Genomic DNA, 18,877 nt, shown 5'->3' on the forward strand with positions numbered 1-18,877 from the left:
TTTAAAGTTTTAAATGTCTTGCCAAATCTTTGCAAATTTCTAAGGAAGTAGAGGTGCTGCAATGTTTACTTCATAATTGCACTTGTCATATGTGCTGAGTCTAGGACAAGTCTGAAATGATAGTGCTGATGCTGGCTCTCTCCATCTCTGATCCCCCAATGAAGACTTGCTCGTGGACCTCTGGTTTCCTCCTCATGAAGTCAACAATCAGCCGCATAGTCCTGCTGATATTAAGCAAGAGTTTCAATCTCAATCTTCAATCTCCCTCCTATAAGTTGATTCATCACCACCTTTGATTGGATCTATGACAGCAAACTTAAATATGACTTTGGAGCTGTGCTTCACCACACTGTTGTAAGTGTAAATGGAGTAGAGCAAGGGGCTAAGCACAGAGCCTTGCCATTGTGCACCTACACTGATGGAGATTGTGGAGATCTTGTTGCCAATCCAAACTGACTGGAGTCTGCAAGCGAGGAGATCGAGGATCCAATTACACAAGGAGGTATTGAGGCCAGGTCTTAAAAGTTATTAGATTTAAGGGGATAATAGTATTGAATATTGAGGTGTTGTCAATAAAGAGCATCTTTGCTGTCCAGATATACCAGGGTTGATTAAAGACCCAATGAGATAACATCTACAATGGATTTGTTATGTCAGTTGGCAAATTGGAGTGAATCCAAGTTGCTTTTCAGGCAGAAGTTGATATGTTTCATCACCAGCCTCTCAAAACACTTAGGCACCAGTATAAGTGAAGTCTACTTGAAGCAGATTTTATATTTATGGTTTTATATTGCTATATTTCTACACTATTCTTGGTTGGTGCGACTGTAATGAAACCCAATTTCCCTCGGGATCAATAAAGTATGTCTGTCTGTCTATCTGTACTTCCGACTTCTTTAATGAGAGGTTAAAAATCTCCGTGAACACCCCAGCTAGTTGATCAGCACAGGTGCTCTCCATGGGATTAACCTCCTGGAGAATGCTGTCATGTCGGCCTCAGAGACTGAAATTGCAGGGTCATTGGGGGCTGTGGGAGTTTGTGATGGTTCCTCCATGTTTTGATGGTCAAAGTCAACATAGAATGCATTCCTTTCACTTAGTAACATTCACCTCCTGTGACATTTTTCACTTCTATCAATCCTTTTTCTTCACAATTCTTCCATAATGCTTATCTGTTCTGATTACATTTAACTGATTTTTAAACTTTTCTTTGACTACCAAGCCCTTGGCTACTTCAAGGAAGACAGTGAACTGATTCTAGTGTCAACATATCAGCTCTCAAAATTCTTTTGAAATAACTCTAATCCAACACATTCTTTCTCTGTCTATTCCCTCTTACCTCTTGTTCCACATCTGAACCTTACCCATAATGCTCCTCTGAGAACTTCCTGCTAATAACAAAATGCGAATGACCAGTCTGGAAATACTTCCAGATTTGCAACTCCCCTTCTCATTGTTTTAGGTAGGCTTGAGGATTTCCTTTTCCGAATATTTATGAAACCTTTCACTTCCTGACCACCACTTTAATAGTTTTGGAGATTTCCCTAACATGATAGAAATGTGTCTATTCTTATTTTTATGCATTTTTCCCTTTTAGTAACCAAAATAGTTTTGTCAAGAATTCTAGAAATTAAAGAGATGAAATTTAACTGAGTTTGTAGAAAAAAAATAGAAATATTCAAAAGCAACAGATTTACAAAAATACATGTGAGTAATATGTGTGAATATGGTGATAAATTCAGAGTCCAAAGCAAATAGTTAGTTAGGGTCTTGAGTGAGGCAGGAACTGCCTACCCACAAGTCCAACTTCCTACTGTCATGATTTGCACAATGGTTTTCTTCTGTCAGTATTTCCTTTTCTTTACTGTTGATTCATTATTTCCTTTTCTAGAGTGTGTCAGTTGTCATAATGACGTCTCAAGTCCTTCAGCTCTGCGAAGCAAGATTTGGAACTCTGTTTCAAAGATGGCCATTCATTTACAGACCATAGAGATGCCACTTTTATCAATTTATAATATTTGTAAATTAATTGCCTTAGGAATGTCTTGCCATATTAGATAGAAAGATTTGCCTCTGCAATGTCTTTGAAAATTCATTATGACAAAATAAATGTTTTGCCAGTGTGGGCTTATGAGCATTCACACTTAATTTGGTACTGAAAGACAAGAGGAAATAGACTAAAGAGTGATTTTTAAAAGTCTGGCCTCAGTTTATAGAAGGGCATATCAGGAACTGTTCTGAGGTTCACAAGTTACAAGTCCTTTACAGTTCTTTAGTTGCATTGGGATCACAAATTCATAATATTTAAGAACCCAGTATGATGCTCTTAAAGTTCAAATCACATAAACAAATATAATAGTAATTGATATACTGTACAAAAGTGACTCAGCATTGAGGAAAGCAAAGGAAGGCCACAACAGAGAATATAAAAGCACCTAGTTGACTTTGATGTGTAGATCCCTGTGTGATGTCAATATCTTTCAGCAGCAATGTACAACTGGTCTTCTCTAAAGGCAACAAGCTCGATAATTTAGCTACCTGAAATGCCATCAAAAGTTAAATAAATATCTGCTTCAGGAGGCGCAGAGATCATAAAAAAGGGTTAATACTCAAAGGAAAGGATAAAATCTCATAAAATAACTTAATTACAGTTACTCAATTAAATGAAACAAGGTGCTTTTGTCATTTGAACAGATACAAAGCCAATTGACTGAAGAGAAGTTTGTCTTCAAGAAGACAGGAGATCTGTTTTAAGAAACACAGAGTATATCCTCTGTGCAGTGACGGCTGGAGCAATGTTTTGCTCAGAGACCTCACATCGGGTCGGAAAACTGGAAGATGAGAGCCCCTTTCTATAAAAGGAAGAAAATCAGTAGATGAAATGCTGTAATTGCTTAAATGGCTTGCACGATGTGTTATTTTGATATTTACTAACTTTATTTTAATGGTCCGATGTCAACTTCCCTCTTTCCAAAGCACCACCGAGGGGTGCTGACACTTGGCGCCTCAATATAGTATTAGACCTGAGATTGGGAATACAGTAAAAGGCAGGGCGAGGCAAACTCGCTTCCATCCTGAAAAAAAAATACTGCAAGGTGATTACACGTCGAGATTTTAGTTTACATTATTTAAAGATCAATGACATACACAAAAGGTTAGCAATTAAGATATGTTTATCTCTAGGGAACGAGTCGGCATTGCATTTGTTTTTCTAACATAAGATAAAGCAGTCATTAGTCGGTAGAGCACAGGGGCGAGGCATTCCGTTCACAGTAGTCTGAATATCTTTGCTTAGCTTCCGTACCAGGGAGGCAGATAATACAATGTCTGCATAATGACCAGAAGCGTCTGTGTCAGCCTCTGGTCTCCCAGTTTTCGTAGTGAACCAGGTCTCTGCCAGTTAGACAGGGTAGTTGGTTAATTAGTGCGCAGACGCGCTGGAGGCTCCCTGGACTGTTAGACTCGGACTGAGTGGTTGCAGCCAGTGAAATTGCTCCGGGGCGATCCGCCGCACAGAGCAGCCCGGGCTCCGTGCAGCTCCTTGATTCTCTCTCACAGTTTGTCAGTACATTCAGCAACAGACGGCTCCTCCACAAATGAGCGGCTCCTTCTCTGAAAGATGGCAAACGGGTTCATTAAGCCTTTAGCCACGCTGTACAGAGAAAGACTACTTGCAATTGTATATTCCGGGGCGTTTTATTTGCAAACCTTGCTTTGGATTATTTGTTTCGTTTGTGGTGAGGAACAATCCTTCAGCGTGGAGGTAAGTTTGTATGACTTGGTTTTCTATAGTGATAATATTCCGCTACCAGTAATGCATTTGAATTCGCTGACGCTCCAATACCGTAATGTACACATACTGGGATCTTCATAAATTACTGAGGAAACTAGCCAAACGTCTTTTCATTTGTACAGATACATAGTTTTCATTTGAGTAGAGTGATATTCATTTTAAGAATCGCTACAAATAAGAATGAAGGCGGTAGTGCCCTCTCACGGTGTGAACGGACTTTTTTTATTCAATCCAAAGGACATCGTGCGATGTCTTGAATGCCGCTTTCTTGAGCAGTTGTATGCAGTAGGGTTTTTTTTTCCTAATTGATTCATTATTCATTATCCTGCCCACGAACGAACGAATTTGAGAGCAGGATGCATTCTGCGTACAGTAGAGTCACACCTTTGATCCAACGTTAAGCTACAATCGGCCTCTAACCCTCTTCAGAGAGTGCTCTTATTGTGGACTAACGGTTCTCAATCAGTCTCCTTGTGTAACTTAAAATGACTGGGGAAACAAAAACTGTATCACGACCTTTGTTTTATAATCACCGGTACACGAAAATGTTTCTTTAAAGTTCTTATAATGAGCCCAGTTGTAATTACCATAGAGGCAGTGTAAATTATTCCGTTTGCCCCTTTGTTTTACTGAATCAGTCATTTGTTGAGTCAGATTACACACTTGGCTCCCACTCCCCAGTATCGCCACGTTCTATCCACGTACTTTGATGAGATGGCTGAGATATACGGCAAAGTGACGGGTCACTTGAAGTTCAGCATCCCGGAGTGCCGATCTGTTCTAGCAGACTACTCGAGATTTCGATAATTTAATCCAGATGTATGGCCCATTTACTTCATTTCGCTCTTCCACGCGTTCCATCCTTGTGCCGGTTGGATTTTCAACCTCACATCACTCTGTTTCTCGGGAGGTAACAAGTTGCGAGTCGCGAGGTGATTTTGCGCTGTTGCGGGCAAGCGAACGCCGGCTGGAACATGCAACCTTGTAGTGTATTTTCAAGGCAGTTCGGAGCATCCTGGGTGGATTGAAATCTGGTTTCCACTTAGCCTGTGGCACAGTGCATTTCCAACGTAGTCAGGCAGCGCTGCTGCAGAACCTAAAAGTTATCAGAGGAGATCCCCAGTAGTAGAGTTTTTATTTTCATAGAACGTTAGCAGTTCATTTATCAAATATCTTCATTAAGAGCAGAAATTAGACAAATGTGGTTAATTAGTCTTTTGGGGATTTCTGAATTAATCTTTCTAATCAAATTAATGTACCTGCAGTGGTTTCTCTATGAAACTAGTCTTGAAAAATATGCAGGGAACGACGATCACTATCAAAACAGTTCTCTGTATGTTACCACTACTCCATTGTACTATAAGATAGTTCGGTGGTTTTAAATAAAGCTACTATCTCCATTAGAAAAATACAAGTGGGAGGAGGGTTAGGTTCTGGGTCCCTTAGCCAAGGAAACTCTTCAACATTGTTTCCATTATTTATTGAAAAGACCTATATAACAATGGAAAAAAGTTTGAAATGTGATATGCGCTCTGTTAACAACTATTTTACTAGTTTGTTTATTTATTCACAGTACTTAAAGTTTTCTATCACAATACATTTCTATAAAAGTAAGTATCTTGGTTCAATAGCACAAAATGTTATTGATATGCAACAAAGATAGTCAGCTTTGATTGGGGGCACCCCTGAAGATCTGATCATGTGCCAATCTCATCATATAACAAGAGACCACATGAAGCCCAGTCATGATATTTGACTGCTCATTCATCTCTGAGTTAAAAGTTCCTGGCCCCATTCCAGGAGTTGAGCACAAAAAAAGACTTAAGATAAAACACCAGTGCAGTAATGAGGATGTATTAGGCTGCCAAGGATTGTCTTCAGGGTAAAATGTTAGGCCTGTCTCTTGTTCTCTGATCAATATTTATCCCTCAAATAATAGTATTGAGAAAATCTGCTTATAATCATGATTCTGTACCAGGATCTGGCTGTCCAAGATTGGCTATTGCATTGTTTACATTGCAAGAGTGACTATTGGTTATAAGGCACTTTAAAAGGTTCTAAAAAGATTGTGTGCTACAAAATAAGATTTTTCATGTAATACCACGACTTCTGCAATTGGCTTTACATTTATCTAATTTGTAAAGATCAGGACCGCAACCTTGAGCACTTTTGCTTGTGAATTTTGTACAACTATTCTCAGTCATGGCTGTACTTGGGGCCCTGTCCTTGTGTTTCCAAAGAGGAGAAGACAAGACAGGTAAAGCTGATGATTCATGGGATCATTCTATCATTCAAAATGATTCCATCTTGTGAGCCTGAGAAAGAAAAAAAAAATGGGAAGCTAAACTTTGGGAACAATTTAGAGGAACGTGAATGAGTGAAGATATTATGTTACTAGGTACTTGTGACAGCTATATGGAATTGTATCCTTAACAAAGATGCAGTGGTAACACTCTGATTCCTGTCCTAACACAATAATCTTTAACTGACAGTATGTGTAATGCCTCTTATCTCCTGCCTCTTTCTAGTAGTTACCTATACACTCACTAAACTATCATCTGTCTCCTGCGCTGCATGAAATGATCCACAGAAATTCACTTTTTACAGGCCTTTCATGCCTGTTTCTGCATTGGATACTGGTTATGTGTGAAGATGGCAACTCTGAACTGGGAGCTTTTGCCAGAGTTAAGATGTACTTGGAGAATACCAGCTTTCAAGTAGATCCTCGTTTTATTCCTATTTAATTCATCTTTCCAATTTACACCTAATCTCATTCACCGCTTTTCATTTTCCCCCTATTTTTCTAATTTCCCAGTCTTCATCTTCTGATTCTAATTAACAATATCCATGTTTCATCAACCCTAGTTTTTTAAAGTTTCTCTTTTATCCATGATTTCCATCTAACTTACTGATCCCTATTCTTTGATGTCTCTACTATCCATTCCATAGGCTTCCCTTTTCAGCATATCTCCTTTCCTTCATCAGTCTTATAAAGTGACTTACCATGTGAACACTTATGCAACCTCTTTACTGACACCCTGTCCCCTGCTGACTTGGCTTTACGTGATCACGCTTATTTATGTCAGTGCTCCTGTACTGTCACTGAGACATAAGCTTTAATAGCAGTCATTGGCGCCATAGATCTGGGGTTTAAAGGTTCGTTGGTGGGGGTGATATGCCATGTGCACTCTGGTGAAAAAATTGAAAATAATTTAATTCCCATCTAGCTGGAGACAGAATCTGGATGACAAATCCTCTGACCAAAGTGTTTCATGTTATGTCCAGGAGAAGTGGGAACTCTGTAAAACAAAACGGTATTAATATAGTTTGATGGTGGTGGTTAACCTCCTTCCCAGTGCTGAAGGCAGCAGTGTTGATGGCTGCACAGCTCTCTGATTTTTCTTCTGCTTTTCACTTGTACAAACCAGTAACTATCCACGCTGCTTGACCAATATGAGGAATGAAGTGAAGTGGACAGTTTGAGTATGTGTTTGACAGATCCATAGAACAATTTCTTAAGACAGCAATACACATACATGCTACAATGCTCCAAGCATTCTGTAACATTGAAACTTTAGATTCACAGGCTTGAGAACCAGAAATATCTTAAAAAGAAACTGGTCTTGAATTGTTTGAATTTGCATTCTGTAGTCAAGAATCCGTTTATTTCTTTTTATTTCTCCCTCCAAGTAACAGTTGCCTGATTGATATTTAATGTATTTTCCTTTACATGAATGTCCTGGAAATAATCATAAGTAGGTTCTCCAGCTGAACAATATCCAAGCTGGAGGTCTGTCACATCCAATTCCCAAATATGGACATTGTTGTTAAGTGGGGTGTAGGGTGTCACTGGAGAACAAGTGGGAACAGGAAACCTGAGTTACTGCAACTTTGAACTAACATCCTTCCTGGCATAACTTACTGATTGCTCTATCTATTCACAGTATTTCTGAGAAACAGCAAATAAGTTAGGATTTTTTTCCCCTTCTGGTACAGGAAGTTTGTGAACTCCCATGTAATTAGCAGACAAGGTAATTGCATCCTTGTCTGTGAGCTGACTCATATTTTTACATGTCTGAGATGCAGGTCCAAGATAATCAATTTTTTTGATCTGGAGTAGTACAAACATGTGGCCTCTATTAAATGGAAGTTGTGTTTTAGCAATAATAGTTGGAGACATTGTTAAATAAACTGAAGTTTGGAATCTTATGAAAATGTTTATAGATGAATTGTCTCATTTGTGAAGATGCCCTATTTGACTAGATGGAATATAAATTTGCAAAAAAAAGCTAATTCAGCATTCCCATTCATTACTTATATGAAATTCTAAAGGATCTTTTGTTGGCATGGCTCTTTCCTTTTTGTATGAACATCATTAAATGCATTAAGTTAAGCATTCTTGGAGACATATTCCAATTAAATTGTATTAATTAGAATAATAGATTAAAAATGGGGCCTCTTGATTGCCTGGCTTTCAAATGACATGCTCATCAACATTAATTCAAATATTAATTATTGTGAAACCAATAACAGCAGATGTAGTAAAACCTGATTTCTATATTTTATTCTGTAGTGTTTATCTGATTTATAATTCCATTAAGATAAATGCAGTAGGTAATGTAAAATATAAATATCCTCATTCAAATCTTGTGCATTTACTAAAACTTTGAATCATACAATGTTTAAAATCTCATTGGACTGACAGGAAATGTAGCTATTAAATAAAGTAGAAAATTATTTTTTCTGAAAATTGAGATAGAATATGGCACTTTGAATTATAAACATGTCTGATAGTCAATCTAGAAATCCATTGTAGAAACAGAAAGTGATTGAAGTTCGGAGGATGCCAGGCAGTCTCTGTGGAGAGTGAAACAGCATTAGCGGGTCAGGTCATTGAAATTTCATCAAAGCTAATGAAAGTTATTCTGATAATATTATAACTGAAGATCATCAGTCTGAATTGTTAATACTGTTTATTTCTCTCTACAGATGCTACCTGATTTATAGATTAGCATTTAATGTTTCTTAATTCAGATTTCCAACATCAGTGTTTTTTGTTTGCACTTCTGTTTGCATGTTCATGCATTCATCTGCAATAAAATGGAACTTGCATTATAACAATTATATTTTAAACAGTAGTTTTAATATTTTACTAAGAATATCTAAAAAATAAACCATATCTTAAACATAAAAAATCACAAGAGTGTATCTAGTGAGATTATGCATGCTGCAAATACAGTTTGGATGTTACTTCTCAGGTAGAAGCACTAACTAATTGTTACAATTAATAATACATTCATATTTACATTGTGAACAAATTTAAATCATTTTCAATGGAAATACGCCATTAAACACATTTACATGGAGTGCTGCCGCAAGAAAGCAGCATCCATCATCAAGGAGCCTCACCATCCAGGCCAAGCTCTCTTCCTGCAACAACCATCAGGCAGGGGGTAGGCGATCCTTGGACACCAAACCATCAGGTTCAGGAATAGCATTCCATAACCTACAGCTTTACTTGGTAATAGGTGAAACCAGATGATGGAGGCGGTGGATGGTGGGACAGAGGGGATGAAGTAAGAACCTGGGAAGTTATAAGTGGTCACTTTCAAAGAGTCTACTTCTCATGTTCTCAGTAGTATCCATTTTTTTATTTGCACAATTTGTCTACTTTTGCACATTGGTTGTCAGTACTTTGATAATAAGTTTACTTTGACCTTGACATTGCCATTTTCAAATGCTTTGAGAGTGAAACATGGACCATATTTGGAATTACTCAAATAGTTTTCACAATGATTCTTAACATTGTTTTTCTAATTTCTTGCTTAATTTGTGGTTACTATAATCACACAGAATATAGGTATGGAAACCACCAATCACTTTCCTCCAAATATATTAGACAACAGCTCTGTGATCGCTAAGATCTTTGAATCCTAGAATTTTGTATTCATTTTGTATTTAATACATACAAAATGAATATAAAATGCAATTCCCTGCATTCCTCATCACCTTCTTAATCATTTTAAGTGTACCTAAAACAGTCTTTTCAAAAAATAAATCTTTTTTTGCTAAATATCAATACTTTATAGATGCTAAGCAATATAACAAATTCCAGGATATCCTTCATTTATATTGGATTTTTAATTTCAAAACTGCAATTAGATTTGATAAAGAACTAATGCAATATTTGGTTCCAAACAAATGGTGTGCCATAATTTGAAATGCACTTTCTTGCTGAGTGCTTTCTTTTATTGCTCAGGTGAACTTTTTTAAGGTGATCTGTGTGAGAGCAGCAATGTATGGTCCATGAAGAGGTGAAGATCCATTAAGTAGATCTTCAGAAGAAAATGGTGACCTGATGAAATTGTGTACCAAATATAAAATGACCCACCAAAATGTTTCTGGATGGACTGATTGTCCAGCATAAAATCAAATCCAACAAAAAATATGTTATTCCTTAATGATATTGTAACTGATTTCAGAAGGATTAAGTTGAAAACAATCAGGTTTATTTATTCTTACCTATATTTACAGCCTGGAACTCAATTAGGGCAAATTATAGTCAACTTTTTGCTTTCAATAGCAGGCTACAGAACTAAGACAGAAGCAAGTATTATTAGTTAAATTCAGTGTTGAGCCCACACAGTATCAGCATAATACATGTCAGAGGAATGGTAGTTCATAATGCTCAGGGTTCTGTAATGAGGAAATTACAAATCTGACACATAGCGGTCATATTAACTTTAGAACAACTCTGGTTAAAGATAAAAATTCACATTATTTTATGCACTTGACTACTGTCACCATGATTAGTACTAACTCTAGATTAACCAGTTTCTGTCAGATAAATCACTGTGTTGAGGGCCCATTAGCCTACATATAGGTTCAATAGATTATTCATTGCAGTCTATTGCTTTCTTGTACTGAAAACTCTTTCACTTTAAATGATTAAATTTTAGCTATTCAAAAATCTAGCCCCAGGGTACAATTATATCCTGTGAACTAAATGTTTGATAATCATGCCTCAGTTGAGTAGTGATGATCACATGAAGCGGGTGCTCAATTTCTGAAAGAGAGCAGTTCAACTAGATTAGAGATGTCATAAAAAAAAGCAAAATTGGTGTGATTTCTTCTTAGGTTCAACCATAGTTTGTGGGGACTGTTAGAAGACTGAATCATTATGTGGTTAACAGGTTAAATAAATAATGAACTTGAATTCCAAATACTCGAACAGAGTAGCAGTAATAGATTATGTGCAAACTGCCAGCTCCGATATAGGATTGCTTGAATGATTGATGGAGATTGCCTGAATGATTGATGGACTAGATCTTTAGTCTTGTCCTTCAATTGTATGGCCTGTGCTCATTTTGGCAGACAATGTACAGACATATCCATTAGTTTTGGGATAATTGCTGCCAAACAGAATAAAGCATTGGTTCTAGTAGGATCCACAGAGTACATATTAAAAACTATCCTTTATATCAGTGAAAGATCAAAGGATCAATATCCTGTTGCAAGTTAAATCTCCTTTGGAAAATACAGTGTTCCTTCTGATATCAACACCCTAAGAAGCACATCAGCACCAACCTGATTATGTATTTGAAAGAAAGATCATTACAGTCATAGCACAGTAGAAATATCAAAGCAGTAGACTACTAATGTGTAGAACTAAATTATCTTTGGGACCACAAACACTTTCCAGAAATAATGATACCTCTTTCATGGTATGCATTATGCCTCATTACCGAATGACATGAGCTTGCCCGTGATCCTCCCTCAGAGCGTATCCTACTTATTCACAGGACTGCATGTCATTTACATTCATATTCAAAAATATTTATCAGATCGCACATTTCATGTTTCTCCATAGCTCCAGAGATTTAAATCTTTTACATATGTCACTGAGTAAAAATGGCCTGTGCTTCAAAAAACAATGATGGTTGACTTTGGCTCTGAAGTTGAAGAAATGTTTAAAAAATAACCTTAAGTAGGCTGCCACTGGTGAGGTTGCAGATGGAAAAACAAGATCTTGTGTCATTATCATCAGCTAGTATCAGGAAAAGTTGACTATTGTACTCTGACATAATGGACCCTATAATAGTAAATTTAAACTTAAACCAATTTGTATTTCTCTTCTGTTTTTATTTCTCTGTAGTGATTCTATATTCTTATGTCTGAAATTTCTCCCTCTGCAAACTTTCAGACTTGGTTTTCACTGAAAGTTTGTGGTGCTGAAGCGGCTAATGAAACTAATGAAAAACACATAGCTTCATGTAAACATCTGAAGTATAGGTTGTCTTTGATTTCATCCACTACACCTCACATAGTCTTTGTTCTTTACAGCTCCTCATTGCTATTATTACACCTAATGCTTACTTTCTGAAGTACTCCATTGTATTTTGTGACTTCTTTTCTCTGCCATCACTCAGCACACTCACAGCCCTCCATCACTCTACTAATTCCTGCGTATCCCCCCCCCCCACAGTGAGGACAAGCCTAAGACTCAGTGTTCTTTCCAGTGTATTATTACAGTTAACATCTGCAAAGTAAAACTCTTTAACACATCAAGCCCATGTATTTCAAAAATATTATGGTATTTTATGACAGGTAAACAGAAATCTGTTCCAACACTATTTTTAATCATATAGTCTCCTCCTTCTGTTTAAAGAGATCCTCTGGATTAAGGCTGATTTGCTTCCACTCTGTTTCTGTGGGTTCTCAGTTGACAATGAGACCAAGCTGGGAACAGTAAATTCTTCCTCAGACAGGGCAAGAGATGTGGGCGAGTGTATAGTTAGTGAGGTAGTGTGCTCCTCCTGCTGTTTATGAATGGTTTTTCTACGTTCCTAATGCATGGCTCAGCACCATCTGTAATGTTCCTTCTCTATTTTGCAGTTGTCAGGATGTTGCAATTCTTCATGGAGGGTTTGTGCAAGTCCTTGAATTCCTTTCCTCTGTCTGTCTGGTAATCTCTTCTCATGACAGAGCTTGGAATGGAGTGCCTAGAAGTCTAATGTTGGGCAAGTGAGCAATGTGACCTGCCCAAAGTTTTCAGCATTTGGTGCGGTTGGGCCGAGGGAAAACACAGCCATCAGTTCATCGTTCTTTCCAGTGAAGTTGGAAGATTTTGAGGAGAGAGCATTGGTTGTACCTTTTCACTACCTTGAGTTTCTGCTGCAAATAGTTCAGAAGTATATGCAAGGACAAAGATTACTGTTACCAGTAGGGCCCTTGGTTTGAAGTTTTGATCTTCAATTGCTTGTTTCCTCAATGAACCAAAGGGTGACTGGTACATTGAATGATAAATTTCACTGGTATCTGCCTTCACTGAGAAATGGTCCAATGAAATGGGAAGTGGACTGATCTCAACATGATTCATTATTGTTAAAGGGTAGTATATGTAACATGACAAGATGTGCAACAGATTCAAGTCTGCCCACGGTGTGTTTGTTATCTGCCATAGAGAAAATGATTGTCAGATCCTTCTCCAACTGCCTCCTTCCGGTAGTTGAAGAGCAGTTGCCTGATTGCAGTGTGAAATCTGTCTATCCACAGGTACAGTGGGCATGATCTTTACCACTTTACAATGCCAAGAAAAGTGCTGGGAGCAGGACTAGCCAACATTCATGGCTTCCCTCAGGCTGATTCTATCAATCAAGATGAGCAATAGAAGAGCCTTCCTCAAATTCAGCTGCCCACAGAAATGTATCATCATCTTACTTTAGCTCTACAATGACTTGCATGCTACATTTACTAACCAATGGACCTGAAGCAAAAGCAATCGCAGGGAAGACTGATATCACATAAGACTACCTCAATGTTCCAACACTTTGCTCAATCACTCTGGCCACAGTATTGTACCTACATCCAACAAACATCCAATGGGAGTGGAGCTGCTTTTAAGAGCTATGGAAGCTGTTCAGTTCATTTCCCCTGAACTAAGTTCACCCGAATTTTCATCATCAAGCAAAGGTGTGTATGTAACCACAACATTTCTGTAAGCTCAGGAACCATGCTACTTGTCATTATAAATTTCTTTTTGAAGCTTACCAGAGAATGGGTCTCTGGCACTGCAAAACAAGCTTGCCCCTCCTGCATCATTCTGTTCCCTGACAAACATTTCTTCTTCAACAGTATAAATAAGGATAAATTATAATCTCAGAACACCATAGATAAATTGCTCGGGATTTCATGAGAGTTTCTCTTGCTCTTCTATTAGTGGAAATTTGGTGAAAACTATGTTTGTTTACAGCAACTCTGTACCCTAACCAATGATTGTATCTCTTTTCCAACATCTATCAGAGTGAAGATGGAATCTGACTGTTCAAACTATTGGATCGTTTTTACTCCAATGATCATCTGAGAATTATATTTGACTCAAAGATGATCTTCTGAATACCAAACACCTACATTCATCTTCTCTGTGCCATTTAGCTTTATTCCTGTCCTATTTCACTTACTAGAACCCTCCTAGTTTTGTTACCTTAGATTTTGCTAAGCCAATGTTGGTAATTTTAGTTGGCATTCCATCTTTCATTCAATGCAAGCTTAGATGATCATGATTGCCATTGCCTATATCCTGATATATATCAAATCTCTTTCACTTGTAACTCCATGCAGACTACTACATGTAGAGCACACTGAAGTCTAACTCTTATCTTACAACAGGTGTATATTTCAAAAGTTCCTTTGCTGAAGAAAAACTATTTGGGATTGTCATTTAATAGCAACCCTTTATTTCATGCAGCAACTTTGTTTTTTATCACTATAATTCCTCCACTAAACTTTAGCATTCTTTTGCCTCTACTTTTTAAAGAAGCATCTTGGAACCAATCTCTTTTGTTAAACTGTCCTAAGAATTTCTGATGTGGTGTGACACACTTTGTTTGTCAATGCTTCTGTAAGTGCTCTGGGGATGGTTTACTCCAAGAAAGGTATGGAATAAATTCATAATGCTATGATTTCCAAAGTACAATGAATTCTGATTAATGTGACACATAGTACATTTTGGTCCATTTAAATGGCTGCCCCAATTAGCCAAAGTTTCATGTAAATAGTTTAAAAATGTATAAAAAGACAAAGTACTGTTTAACTGTTTAACAAATTATGTATTTAAATGAAATACAGAGCAAATGAGAACTCTATTAATAGTGTTCTATAACACGGTGTATTAGTTCTTAATAGTTATCGCCAAAGGAATTCATCCAATATACATTGCCATGTTCTATTGACTGACTGTAAATGAACAAAATCATTTCAGACACCTAGTCCAGATAATGTACAAGCTTCATACAATGCTTTCAATGATGCATCCTTAAAATCTTCATTTTCTTTGTAATATTCAAGACAATTGTTGATACCTTCAAATTCTTCATAGTCCTAACTTGTTGATGTAGTGAAATCATCTAAGAGTGAGCACAGCACTTCTTAATTGTCATACGGCTTATTTTTTGCTAACTATCAATGACAAAAATTACTATTTTTTAAACAGAAACACATGCAACTGACAGTATTAAGAACTTTGTTCTAAGTATGGTATAGTGTCTAACAGCCGCAAGAGTGCACATGACTGATGTTGGTTAGAAACTGTTCGGCAACAGATTCCTATCCCATTTAAGTGGCATAGTGTCCCAAATAACTGAAGGGAATCCAACTATTTTCTCAGTTTTTGTTCTTTAGGAGCTGCCTCAAGTAACTGATGGCCCAATTGACTGGAATCCACTGTATTTCATATCTGTGTGCTAAAATATACGGAATGAGTATCACCGGCATATGTCATGAAATTTGTTGACTGTGGCAGCAGTACAATGCAATACATGATAAACATGGAAAAATAATAAATTATAAATTAATTACTGTGTGTGTGTGTGTGTGTGTGTGTGTGTGTGTGTGTGTGTGTGTAGGCCTCTGTTAGTCTCATGAGACCAAGGTGCAAATCGCCTTGGAAAGTTTCCAGAGCGTAAGCCTGGGCAAGGTTGAATGGAAGACTGGCAGTTGCCCAAGCTGCAAGTCTCCCCTCTCCATGCCACCGATGTTGTCCAAGCTTCTGGTAGAAGTGGTAGAGGCAGGTTTGATTTTGTCATTTTAAAAAAATTGGATAGGTATATGGACAGGAAAGGAATGGAGGGTTATGGGCTGAGTGCAGGTAGGTGGGACTAGGTGAGAGAAATGTTCGGCACGGACTAGAAGGGCCGAGATGGCCTGTTTCCATGCTGTGATTGTTATATGGTTATATGGAAGGGCATTAGGACCCATACAGCTTGGCACCGGTGTCGTCGCAGAGCAATGTGTGGTCAAGTGCCTTGCTCAAGGACACACACGCAGCCTCAGCCAAGGCTCGAACTAGCAACCTTCAGATCACTAGACGAATGCCTTAACCACTTGGCCACACGCCAATAGAGGGCAGAGGGGAAGAAGCTGTTCCTGAATCACTGAATATGTGTCTTCAGACCTCCGTACCTCCTTCCTGGTGGTAACAATGAGATGAGAGCATGTGCTGGCCCCTGCACATATAGCATGCAGGCCCACCAGTGTGTGGACATGCCCTGGTGCAGATCCCCAGCTATGGGTAAGTAGCCCCACTGCCATGTGGACAGTTTATGTGAGTAAACCCTGATCACAAATCCAGAGTGGAGCCCCTAAGGCGGCTGGACGTCATTGAACCCTTTCGGCAGTTCCTGCTGACAAGCTGGTGCCAAACATATTGCTTTATAAGCTTTCCTTAGGTCTACACTTTTGAGGCCGAGAGGGGGATCTTGATGACTGGGCATCTCAGGATCTCCATACCTTCTGCCCAGGCTTGTGATGATGATCATCACCACCCATTGTCCTTCAAAACAGATGGATGCCAACTAACTATTATGACGTAGAGTTGGAATGGGATTTTAAAAAGATGTTATTGAACCACAGACATACTCTGTATCTGTCTTAGTATTCCTATTCAAGACAGACAACAGTGTAATACCAGTGTACAGATACCAGGTAGGAAGCCGTAATCCTGGGGATCATAGGTTTACGCCTCTGGTGGGCTGTGTCCTCTGCAGGGTGCAATCCTGGGCAGGAAGATTCGAAGAACCAGCTGTAGTCCATGCAGCGGGTTCCCCCTCTGCACGTCACTGATGTAATCCAAGGGAAGGGCAAGAGCCAGTACAGCTTGTCACCAGTGTCATCACAGAGGTTGCCAGAGTGAAGTTGTAAACAACATCAAACTACCTTAGGGACCCTGACTCCAGATTTCTTCCACAGGGTTTATTCCCAAAGCCTTTGCCATGGGTGGGTATGGCTGCAAGGCAGCGGGGGTTTAAAATCAGAGTTTTCCTTCTGCTAGGTGGGCTGCCGTCCAAGGCTGACAAGCCCCGCCTGCCCAAGTGCACAGGTACACACTTAGAATAATTAAACTATGTGTTCATCTGTCCCTATTTGAAATGAATACTGTACCTGGCATTTTCTATCAGCAGACAGGATAACAGAAGTCCTGAAGCTGCTGCTTCAGTATGATTTTAGAAGTTAAAGTAAACCCCAGAAATGAAGAAAGTGAGTGATAATGATGTTCTAATATTAAGTACATCTTATGCCAACTAACTAACCAGCAGATAGATTCAGAATGTCAGTATCACAGTTATGTCTGAACTGGATAGTAATAGAGAAGAAAAAATCTTCTATTATTTAAAATGACCTTGGCATTGGCTCATTGCATTCTGTTTTGACTGTATACAATGTTGATCCATGGTAAATTATTTAAACAGGTTGTAGGGGAAATGAATTGCATCAGAGATCTAATAAGTAATTGAAGAGAGCTCCAGTATGACGTCAAAAAACATTTAACTGGTGTCAAGTTCTCAACAACCTCATCTGTTTTGGCTGCATGTTGTAGTTCCAGTACGGATGTGAATATTTTCTGACATTAGTAGCAAAACTCTGTGAGCAGAATAGTTTATGTTTTACAAAGTTTCATTCAAAGAGCATTTCCTGACCTTGTTGTGCATTTGTCACTTTAATAGTTTTATGAAAAATTGAACTATTTCCCCTTATGATTTCAGATATTTTTCCATCTATGAATTTGTATTAGGTTTTCCACAAAGATTAAATGCATGATCACGCAGAGAAGATAGTAAATAAGAAAATATTAGTATAGTCTCCAGAGGTTTATAATGAAAGCAAGGAGAGAAGTGTCATTGTAAATGCAGAAAATGCCATGTTCAGAGGAAACTCAAAGATATCCCCTGGATTTTAGCACAATCAGCATGACCCATCTTTGTCATTCAATATAACTCTTCCACAGTGATATCTCTTTAGAATTTTTTGTAGAACAAAGTCATGTAGCCAGGTGTAAGACTGCATGATTTTGTACTAAGTACTAATAACAGGAAGATGAACAGTAGGCAGATCTTAATCTCTACACTAGTGCAATGTTCTGATGCAAATGCTGACTAGATCAGCATTCCTCGAGGAGTTCAAAAGGAACAATAAGCCATTTGTTGGCTGTGCTATCACTCTCAAACTGTTTTTCTAATCTTACTTAACTTCAAATTTGGTTTCAATTCCATTTTTCCTGCTGTTCCAAGAGGTTGTGGTTTTACTTAGGTGAATTTTGTACTCACTAGCAGCACTTTCCCTTTTCAAGAACCCATTTTTAACATTTCGCTCAGTCAGATGCAGAAAAAGATCCATTTTCTTCAGCTTAATAGCATCCCATGACCCTAGCCTCAGAAATGCATCCCTATTGCAGCCGTATAACAGCTTCAATTTTCCACATCAGTGATCCTTCCTCTCCAGGTGAGACTGCCAATTCAAGGGTACAATTTTCAAATGTGCTGTTTATAGTATATGCTAGGATTGCGCTTCACCGAGTAACATCTCCACAACTGGAAATTTTCTGAACATTAACTGGATAGATTAAAAATTGTGGACTGTGAGTATGTAACACTGTGATACAGTAAGAGCTCCTAGTATATAATGTGGGAAGATTCTTACCCCAAGTTGATATATTATGGTAGTTTGGTGTAGCTCAAATGATTGTACTGGATTGGTTTCAGTCATATGTGGAATATGGATGTCTTGAAACTAACAGGTAAAATGATATTC

The 18,877-nt window shown here is 38.1% G+C and overlaps 1 protein-coding gene across 1 annotated transcript in view; it reads left to right on the forward strand.

Moving 5' to 3' along the window:
- Positions 1-3,008: 3,008 nt before the first annotated feature.
- The window catches only part of LOC132399067 (matrix metalloproteinase-16-like), a 204,003-nt gene continuing 188,134 nt past the window's right edge, over positions 3,009-18,877 (forward strand). The window contains exon 1 of the mRNA XM_059979008.1: positions 3,009-3,763. Coding sequence (XP_059834991.1) covers positions 3,620-3,763 — 144 coding nt within the window. The 5' untranslated portion in view covers positions 3,009-3,619. The remainder of the gene's footprint in view (positions 3,764-18,877) is intronic.

The sequence above is a fragment of the Hypanus sabinus genome, chromosome 1, assembly GCF_030144855.1.
Source record: "Hypanus sabinus isolate sHypSab1 chromosome 1, sHypSab1.hap1, whole genome shotgun sequence".
Lineage (NCBI taxonomy): Eukaryota > Metazoa > Chordata > Chondrichthyes > Myliobatiformes > Dasyatidae > Hypanus > Hypanus sabinus.